At 35.2% G+C, this 10,773-nt stretch overlaps 1 protein-coding gene across 1 annotated transcript in view; it reads left to right on the forward strand.

Moving 5' to 3' along the window:
• LOC101635552 (serine-protein kinase ATM) overlaps positions 1-10,773 on the forward strand; it is a 58,007-nt gene that overhangs the window by 37,694 nt on the left and 9,540 nt on the right. Inside the window, exons 28-37 of the mRNA XM_012729928.1 lie at positions 177-290; positions 829-1,043; positions 1,588-1,795; positions 3,241-3,354; positions 3,798-3,956; positions 4,351-4,489; positions 5,484-5,566; positions 6,674-6,814; positions 7,554-7,670; positions 10,270-10,419. Coding sequence (XP_012585382.1) covers positions 177-290; positions 829-1,043; positions 1,588-1,795; positions 3,241-3,354; positions 3,798-3,956; positions 4,351-4,489; positions 5,484-5,566; positions 6,674-6,814; positions 7,554-7,670; positions 10,270-10,419 — 1,440 coding nt within the window. The remainder of the gene's footprint in view (positions 1-176; positions 291-828; positions 1,044-1,587; positions 1,796-3,240; positions 3,355-3,797; positions 3,957-4,350; positions 4,490-5,483; positions 5,567-6,673; positions 6,815-7,553; positions 7,671-10,269; positions 10,420-10,773) is intronic.

Here is a 10,773-nt window from a genome sequence, read left to right on the forward strand (position 1 = left end):
AACAAACAATATAGAGGATGATACTTTTGTAAACCTACATACTTGGATTTATTAAAATAGGTGTTTGGGTGAAAACAGATGAGAAAAAAAAAACCTTCCTTCTTCCCTATATAAAATGTATTTTTGTACAGTTATGATAAGGAATTACATTTTAAGATTTTGGTTTTTCTGTGCAGACTGATCCCAACCTAAAGCTCATATACACAGAATGTCTAAGGGTTTGTGGCAACTGGTTGGCAGAAACTTGTTTAGAAAATCCTGCAGTTATTATGCAGACCTATCTAGAAAAGGTAAGACTTTTGAGCAACCTTTAAGATAGTTGTTTGGCATGAATACACTTGGTCTTTTATCAATGGCAAATAAAAGTATGATTTCACTTTTGCTTTGGCTCTGATAACTTTCAGGTCAAAATAAGGCAGAAAATTACAACAAAAGAAGCATATTTTGGAAGTAAATCCCCAGATGTGTCTTCTACCTCCCCATTAACAACTACTCTTTCAAGGGTTGTTTCTGACAGTGTCTCCTTTCATTTATCTACAAATATAGCTGGTGATGGAAGATGCAAATCAGCTTTCATTCATTTATAGCCCCATCACCCTCATACATCTGAGTGTTACAAAATCCTTTGTTTTTCCACAATTTTTTACAAATATGAACTGTTTTGGTTATTTCTGCACTGCCAAAGTTGTTTGAGATATGAAGAAAATACTGTACTTCATATAATTTAGTTTACATATGTTAAACTTTAGTGTAACTGGGAATTTAATTAAGTGATCATCTAGATGCACTCAGTATCTGTAAATACAGATGGCTTATGTTTTCTTGAAGGCAGTGGAAGTTGCTGGAAATTACAATGGAGAAAACAATGAGCTCAGAAATGGAAAAATGAAGGCATTTCTGTCATTAGCACGGTTTTCAGATACTCAGTACCAGAGAATCGAAAACTACATGAAATCATCGGAATTTGAGAACAAGCAAGCTCTCCTAAAAAGGGCCAAAGAGGAAGTGGGCCTTCTTAGGGAACATAAAATTCAGACCAACAGGTAACATTTTTGATGTTCGCCATTTTACTGAGTGAATGTTAGTGTAAGAAAATGTAACTTGATCTTATTTTTATCTGATGGCTTAGAGCACGAAACCTTGGCTTAAGTACATTTAGATGCTTTGGCTCTAAAGTAGTTAGTCCAAACCTAGATCAATATGTAGGACTTTGACATACTTCTTTTTTGAAGAATTCTTGCTCTGGTGCTGAGCTTATTGTAGAGTATATAGATTTTATTTTTTTGTTGCTCATTTTTGGTTTGTTTGTGTCACTGTTGAAAATAAGATAGTTGTGGAAATTCAATACAGAAGAATTTGCCCATGTAACTAGAGAAGCAAGTTAAGTAAATAGCTTGGCTGCCTAGGATAGCTTTTCAATTTGTTATTTTAACACAAAAGTCAATGTGTTCCTTTTATAATCTTAGAATTTTACTTTTTCTCCTGGAATGGGCACCTGATTTTTAAGTATGTTATATATATTGTGTATGATTTTGGAGTTGTATAAAATGTAATGCTTTGTGTTTTTCCTTAATTATCCAATGCAAGATACACAGTAAAGGTTCAGCGAGAGCTAGAGCTGGATGAATGTGCTCTCCGAGCACTGAAAGAAGATCGTAAACGTTTCTTATGTAAGGCAGTTGAAAATTATATCAATTGCTTGTTGAGTGGAGAAGGGCATGATATGTGGATATTTCGTCTTTGTTCTCTCTGGCTTGAAAATTCTGGCGTTTCCGAAGTCAATGGCATGATGAAGGTAAGTCTTCCTTTGTGGTCTGATACTCTAGTTTAGACATAAGCCAGTCATTGTCATGCTGTATTTTCCTTACTTGGTTCATTGCGGTCTTCCCAAATACGTGATTAGTTCTGGTGAAGCAGGTGTATGTGGAGATGCAGAATTTCTGTGAATCTTTTCCTCTGTTTTTGCAATTCCAACAGGAAATTACCCATAATGTTAGATTGAGGGATTTGGAAAGCAAGAAAAATGTGGTTGCAAGCAGGACTTTCTCCTTTTTGCTTTTTCTGAGATTTTTACAATGAATTACTTTGGTAAATGGGAAAGACAGCAATACTTCATTAGATTTTACTTAAAAATCCTAAGTTTTGGCCCTCCCTGGTGGCTCAGCGGGTTAAAGGACAGCACTGAGAAGCTAAAGCCACTTCCGCATGAGTTTGATTCCCACCTGCCCCGGAAGTGACCACATGGCGTGGCAGACCTCTCCTGACCCGCCCGCTGCTCCCCTCAGCAGTGTACTTCGTAGATCTGCCTGTTCTGCTCCCCACTCTGTCTCTGGTGAAGCCTCTCGCCGCCCCTGAGCCTCTGGCCTGTACCCCAGTTCTGTATGAATAAATAAATAAATCTTTTAAAAAAAATCTTAAGTTTTATTGATGATACCTGATTTTTTTTTTTTTGAAGATTTATTTATGCATTCAGAACTGGGGTGCAGCCAGAGGTGCAGGGACAGTGAACATTCACCAGAGACATAGTGGTGCAGAACAGGCAGATTGATGAACTACACTGCTGAGAGGAGCAGCAGACAGGAAAAGTCTCCTGTGCCATGTGGGTCACCTCCCTGGCTGAGGATCAAACTTGTGCTGCACTGGCTGCAGAGAGCTTCATAGTGCTGCGCTTTAACCTGTTGTGCTACCAGGGAAGGCCCTGATGATACCTAATTCTCAGGTTAATAAGATACATATTCACAGTCAGTTTGAAGTTTAAAAATAAATTGTTGTCCTAGGTGAAAACAATAAGATTTGTAATGGACACAGCCACTCTCTGCTATGGGAGTCCATTAAGTCCTTTACGTAAGTATAAAAAGAAAAATCATTCTTCCACTTTATTACCCTCTGACTTCACAGAGACAAGATTACAGGAGATCTTCAGATTCACATTGTCCTCCATGAGTTTACTGGCATATAAGCAATGTCAAGTGTCCCAGTTCTGACTCCAGTTTAACTTAGGATCAGTGACAATATCTTAAGATGAATTGCTCTAGAATACCCATTAAAACGATTGGCATGCTCATTAGAGAGATAAGTGATAAAGACAAAAAAGTACTTAGTGAAGTTTTAGTAATAAATTCTAGATGGTTGTTCTAGTAGATGAGCATAAGCATTATCTTAGAATAATTTATTTGCTTAGATATGAAACTATTAGAAATTGCATTGTTTCTTAACTTTCTGTGTTTTTTTTAATGATAGAGAGATGGAATGAAGATTCCATCATATAAATTTTTGCCTCTGATGTACCAATTGGCTGCTAGAATGGGGACCAAGATGATGGGAGGCCTAGGATTTCATGAAGTCCTCAATAACGTAAGTAAACCTGACCAAAAAAACAAAATAAGGACCAAAAGGACCCAGCAACAAGGACCCAGTGGGCTTTCAAAAAAGAACCAGAAGATTCTGGGTTTTTTAATTTGCAGATTAGTAAATTAGGAGAGAAAAATCACTTGGTTTTGTATCAATCACTCTATACCATAGAACATATCTACTGCTGTTCCATTCTTGGAAATGAAATTACAAAAACATTTTAGTCATATTTGTGGTATTACATAAGGGCAAACATAAAGACATCTTTTGTTTCTTCCCACTCCACACAAGTCACTCAATTTCTGTCTTATTCTTTATGTTCCTCTGCGCCTCATATGCATACACTTCATACACTACAGTATCTAAACCAGCAACACATGTTTGAACATTGAAAAATTACACATTTTCTATTTGTTTAAAAGTAATAATTCTTTATTTTTTGACAGCTCATCTCTAGAATTTCAATTGATCACCCCCATCATACTTTGTTTATTATACTGGCCTTAGCAAATGCAAACAAAGATGAATTTCTGACTAAACCGGAAGCAGCAAGAAGGAGTAGAATAACTAAAAGTGCACCTAAACAAAGCTCTCCACTGGATGAGGTATTTGGATTTACCATGCCTACCTTTTTGAATTTTGAGATTCATCCTTTCCCCCAATATTCCTTTAAATCTCAGGGATTTTAAGACTGTTTTGCTGACACTATTCGTTCATAAATCCTTTTATTATTAGCATGCCACCTAAAATCATTTCTGCATATTTCTCAAAGCATGGGAGATACTCACAGTTTCACTCTTTTCTTCCCCAAAATAGCAAATAAAAAATGGACTGGAAAGCTACGCATGTAATTTACTGTTGTGTATTTGAATTATCTTCTTCATAGAGTGACTATTTTGTTTCCTGAGAGACTTAGTCTTTCCATTGTCTAGATATGTGCATAAAGACTGTTGAAATTTTGAATATTCCCTTATATAATGTTTTGTTCTTTATTAATAGGATCGAACTGAGGCTGCCTACAAAATAATACAAACTATCAGAAGTAAGAGACCTCAGATGGTCAAAAGTGTAGAGGCTCTTTGTGATGCTTATATTATATTAGCAAACCTAGATGCCACTCAGTGGAAGATGCAGAGAAGTATGTATCCAAAAGAATGATTGTTGCTTCCTTGCCATATTATACTCTATAGCACTAATTACGAAACTTAATATGTAGATCTGTTTAAAATTGCCAACAGTCTTGTAATTATAGATAAGAACTCCCAAAGATTATGATTACAGATCATCCATAGCATTATCTGATAGCTTCAACATCCCCTATTTTGTCACTTAATATCTTTCGGTGCAATTGTAACTAACTGCACTAAATCAGTTACTTGATTTTTCTGGGTCATTGTTTGGTTGCAAACACTTGAAGCAGAGAGCTACATAGAGAATTCTACTAAAATAACTGAAAAATTGAGAGTTTTTAGGGTCAAGGTTTTTAAAATGATTTTGATTTTTAAGTGCCCTAGCACTTAAAAATGTAATGGCCTTACAATTTCCTCTGTAAGTGTTAGAATGCCTTGCATGTAATCTATCACTCTTCCTGCTGTGTCTATTCAAATAATTATAAGCTGATGTAGTATTTGGTTATGTGCCTTCACTTGGAAGTATCTCTGTCCCTATACTTTAATAATTGTGTTCCTTTTTCTGTTCAGAATTATATCTTCACTTTTAAATTCTTATTTAGGTGAAAAATGGAACTTCTCATAGCATTTTTTCCTCTAAGTTAACAAAGAATATTGTCACATCCTTTAGTCACATTTAATAATAATATGACTGGAGCATGTGATCTATGTGCTCTACAAACTGAAGGTAATTGTCCTAAGATGCTCTGCTGGGCACCTTGAATGGCATATGGTTTAATGACAATGGCGGGTAACTGCAGATTCTTATGTAAGCCCTGCTAACTGTTCTTTGCTCTGACCATGAGCACATTGTCTCCCAGGCTCTGGGTCTTCATTCAGGCAGGACCAGAACCACATGTTAGCTTCTGTTGGGCCTATGGCATCTGCTGAATTGCTTGCTTTACTTTTAATTTTGTTTCTACATTTGCACTTAACACTAAAACCTCTTCATTTTAAATACAGAAGGCATTAACATTCCAGCAGACCAGCCAATCACTAAACTCAGGAATTTAGAAGATGTTATTGTCCCTACTATGGATATTAAGGTAAATTACCCAAAATATGGGTATCAATTTCAAATATTTGTGTTGTGTTTTTTTTTTTTTTTTGACATCCTGCTTTCACATTGAAGGGTAGAACCTACAAAATATTGTATTTGATTAATTAAACTAAATTTTTCTGTATTAAGTTAAACCATTTGAAATCTTTTTTTTGCAATTTCATTTGGACTAAGCTAAACTTTTTCTTTATTAGGTTCCCTTTGCCCAAGTTTTTACATCATTAGAGGCCTCTCCTGCTTTGTTTTCTTTGTTTTCAGTTTTACACCTTCCTTCTTTCTTAGGAAGGAAGTCTAGAGGCTGTTATTTTTATTGACTGGAAGAAAGAGTCAGTGTGTTCTCCCAAGAAAAATACTTTAACTTTGCCAGAAAGTGTTTTAAGTTTTGTGTTTTTTAAAAATTCTGTATTAGATTGTATTGGCTGATGTATACTTGTTTGTTATACAAATATGTTACTACTTTTTGCTATGTTGTAATGATGGATTATTGCTAGAAGTACCACGTGGTCAGGGATATGTGTAATAATAAAGATCATAATCTAGTGTGATTGTTTTAACTACATTATAAATCTCTTGTTCATGGTAGCAGTTTAGTGCTTACTATCTGTAATTGTTTTAGTTGAAATGTAGCTGTATCGTATGGGTTAACTATTATCTTTACAACTATACCAGCAAAGTTATTTAGCTGAATATTTCCTAAAAATGCTAAATTTAGCAGTGCTAAGCTAGAAAACATCTCACCACCCTTTTCTAAAATTTACCTTCTGTTTCTGTGAGGAGACTACTATTTCTTATATGCCCGAACATATACAAAGTTAAGTGTTAAGGTCTTAATCCTGATTTTTCAAAGGTTTACGTGATGACTATTCTAATTTTGTGTGCCCCGGTTTTATAAAGAGATTATTTAGGGGTTAAGTTGTGTTCATTTGCCACCTTTAGCTTTTCTAATGATAAAGAAATAGTAAAGCTCCACTTCTTAACAAATAGCATACTGTTTTTCATTCCTGTGTTTAATATTAAAATTGTTGTATATAATTAATTTTTCTTTAAATGAAAATAGCATTTCTACCACTTATGATCTTGTACTTGTTATTAGGTGGACCCCACAGGAGAATATGGCAACCTCGTGACTGTACAGTCATTTAAAGGAGAATTTCGTTTAGCAGGAGGTTTAAATTTACCAAAAATAATAGACTGTTTGGGCTCTGATGGCAAGGAGAGGCGGCAGCTTGTGAAGGTGAACCTTTCATTGGGTGGGTCTTAGAGGGCTTGTGGGGAAAAGTCAAAACTGAGTGGTAACTGCTATTTTCTTCCTGTTTTATTTGGATCTTTTTTATCCTCAGTAGTTAAAAGTGGAGAAACTTTCAGGATAGAAACACATTATTTTGTAGATGCAGTGTACTTCTCCCCCAATTTTATTTTTTGCATATGTCATTTATTATTTTAAGTTGACCGAAGTAAAAGAACACTTTTAACATTTATACATACACTTGATGGAGTTGACAGTCAGCTTGTTTGTTTGGGAAAAATTCTGGTGATTTTGCTTATTTTCTTGAATAGTTCAAAGTCAAGGTACTTGACTTCGATATCCTGACCCTGGCACTGTGCCAAGTACTATGCACATCCCAAAAGGTGCTGAAGTTCCTCCCTTACTGCTCTCTAGGCCTTGCTGGGGAAGGATTGAGAGAATCTCCACTGGGCCCTGTTTTCTGCCATGTGCCCTCAGGTAGAGTTTCTGTTAGTCTTATCACTGCAGAAGCTAAGGGACATTCTTTTCTCTCAGTTGGACCCAGTGTTACTTATTCTAAGTGTTAGCTTATTCTAAATGAAAGAATAGCAGTAGATCTTAAATATTTAAGAGACTCTTATAAGGAGCACAAATGCTTAGATTGGTTTTTGAGACCTTTTGCTACCCTCAGATGAGTCAGTAGGTGATTTTCTAATGAGAAAATGAACTATACATGGTTCTTCTGAAGGGCCGTGATGACCTGAGACAAGATGCCGTGATGCAGCAGGTTTTCCAGATGTGTAATACTTTACTCCAGAGAAACACCGAAACCAGGAAGAGGAAACTGACTATCTGCACATACAAGGTAACTCGGTTATACCGCTGCTGCTCCACCAAGTACACACATAGAAAGATGCTATTATTTAGAGCAGAGTCAGCAAATGTTGGCTGTGAAGGACCAGTAATAAATAATTTTGATTTTGTGGGCCGCCTATCTGTTGCATCTCTCTCTTTTTTTCCCCCCACAATCCTTTAGACCCAAAGACCCATTCTCTGCTCATAGGCTATACAGAGTGGGTTTATGGATTGTCAGCCTCTGATTTCAACAATATTACTTTACATGTTTTTTTTTAAAAGGGTTCTTTAATATTAATTGTAGTTCGGTGTTTCTTAGAGTCAACTGAAGTAGTTTTCTATTACTTTAGCCCATTTTTCCTATTTTCTGATATAAAAGTGCTCTTAAGAAGGTAATACTGATTTGACAAAGATTGTAGTTTATAAAGTAGGGTTTTTATATTTAAAATTTGTTAGTTTTTTAGCTAGGTAATACATTTGGATGGTTTAAAAATCCAAACAATTAGAAAAGGTTTATAAAGAAAACCTTTTCTCATTCTCATACCTGCCAACCTCATTCTCTTACTCCCCCTGTAAGCCCCATTTTCATTTGATTCCTATTTTATGCAAATAGGATATATGAGTGTATTTCCCAACACTTCAGTTTCTTAGAGAAACACATTATATATGTGTGTGTATATATGTAAACTCAACTTTATGGGAATCATTTTTTTTTTAATGATTTATTTATTGATGCATACAGAACTGGGGTACAGGCCAGATGTGCAGGGGTGGTGAGAGGATTCACCAAAGAGAGTGGGGAGCAGAGCAGGCAGATCAACGAAGTACACTGCTGAGGGGAGCAGCGGGCGGGTCAGGAGAGGTCTGCCATGCCATGTGGTCACCTCCGGGGCAGGCGGGGATCAAACTCATGCTGAAGTGGCTTTAGCCTCTTAGTGCTGTGCTTTAACTGCCAGGGAGGGCCCAGGGAATCTTTTTTTTTTTCTTTTTTAAGAGCTATATATGTTTATATTCAAGTCCTTATGACATACAAAGGGCATTCAGATTGCTTGTAGTCTTCTGCTTTTGCAAACAGTATTGTACTGTAGTAACTTTGAACTCAGACTGTTTTATATCTATGGTGAATCTGTGGGAGGAGACTTCCAAAAGTTGGTTTGATGGGTCATAAAGAAACAATCTTTAGACAGTAGAGAAGCTCTTACGGTAGTCCTGTAGCTTACTCTTAACCTGCAATAAAGTAATACCAACAAGTGTTTATTTTCTCTAACAAGGTAGTTCTTAGTCTAGAGGTAGCCTAACCATCATTTAAGACTAGTTTGAAAAACACCTCTTTTACATTAGGTAAGAAGTAACTTAACATGAATAAATTGCTTAGGCACAGTGTTAACAAGAAGTATCCGTATCCGAGAGTTCATGAAAAAAGTTACAAAAATATAACCAAAGTAAGAATAAAGGAAAACTAGGATAAAAAAGAGGTAGCATGTCTTAAATAGGAAAACACTGAAAATGCCAGTTCCTTTCAAATTATGAAATCTAATCATTTTTTTTCTAACTTGGAAAATGATCTAAAAAGTTTGTCTTGAAAAATGTCTTGATGGGAATGACTAATATATCCTTGAAAAAGATAGGCAAGAATGCATTTTATCCAATTGTACTAAAATAAGTAGTTAAGTTTTAGTAATAAAGATGGTGTTGTTATGGCATAAAAATAGATCAAACAGCATCAGTAGCCTTAAAGCAGGTATCTGTGTGTATATTTATAAGAAGTCAACATAGCACTATGACTCTCTAAAAGTTCCTGACTAAGCCTAAAAATGGTGCTATCTCTGGTATGAGATTGTAGGTAACATCTGCGTTTTTATCTATTTCATGTTTCCAAAATACTTTTTTATTATAAAAATAGTTGTTAAATTGAAAAACAAAATGGTTAGGGGAATGGGAAAAATAGTGTTATCTTCCAAAATTTCAATTATAATTGAAAACAGAAGTTTAAGTTTGAGCTTCTTAACTGTCTTCAGAAGCAAAATATAAAGTTCATTTGTTGGTTAGGGGTAACACATATTATTTGTTTAGTGGATAAACAGGGCTTATTTGTAATCATTTTGTATACTATGTATGTTTATAATATGTCAGTATTTTCTAAATTGCCAGCAAAATTGCTCACTTTATGTTTAGGAATGCATTTCCTCTTAGTGAAGCTATTAAGAATACTTGTACTCTAAGTTATTAAAGTATATTAAAATTGACAGTTTATTCAGTATTTTTCAAAGTGAAATTCTTCAAATTGGATTGATAATACAAGTTAAAAAGCAGAGTAACTCCTTTTAAAAGGAAACACACTAGGTATGATTTAATCATAGATGAAGCTGCATATCCTTAACTTCAGAGAGAACTGACCATTCGTGCAATTAAGGAGCAGGTCTCAGAAGTCTAATAAGCGGCAGGCTGGAAAATCTTATTTAAACCTAAATTTATCTTCAGTTGGTTCCCTGCCAATAACTTTTTCTCTGAATAAAGACAAAAAAAATGTTTGATCTTGACTTTGAATGATTATCAGATGCTCTTTCATGCCCTTCTGTAATGAAAGGTAATTAAATCTATAACTTCAGGTGGTTCCTCTGTCTCAGCGAAGTGGCGTTCTGGAATGGTGCACAGGAACTGTCCCTATTGGTGAATTTCTTGTTAACAATGAGGATGGTGCCCACAAAAGATACAGGCCAAATGATTTCAGTGCTTATCAATGCCAAAAGAAAATGATGGTGAGTTTCTCTCAAAATTATGTCATTCCAAGATGATTACAAGCTTATTAAAGGTGACTTCTTAAAATCATAGAATACAAAAAGTATGGATCTCATCAGGTGTCAGTGATTCTAAGTAAAGAAAATAATCTCATCAGAATGAAAGTGTATATGAGTGAAAAGGGGAGGTTATATGTTATACTAACATGTCAGCTGCTGTCAGATGAGAAATTTAACATTATTCAATGTATGCCAGTTTGATTCTACTTTAGGGTAATCTAAATCTTTCTAAACATTTAAAATTTTATTTATGTATCTGTTTACATTATTGTTCATTTTAAAACATGTTTACCACCCCCTCCCCCCACATCACCC

The sequence above is a fragment of the Condylura cristata genome, unplaced genomic scaffold (genome assembly GCF_000260355.1).
Source record: "Condylura cristata isolate star-nosed mole 26May11 unplaced genomic scaffold, ConCri1.0 scaffold00025, whole genome shotgun sequence".
NCBI lineage: Eukaryota > Metazoa > Chordata > Mammalia > Eulipotyphla > Talpidae > Condylura > Condylura cristata.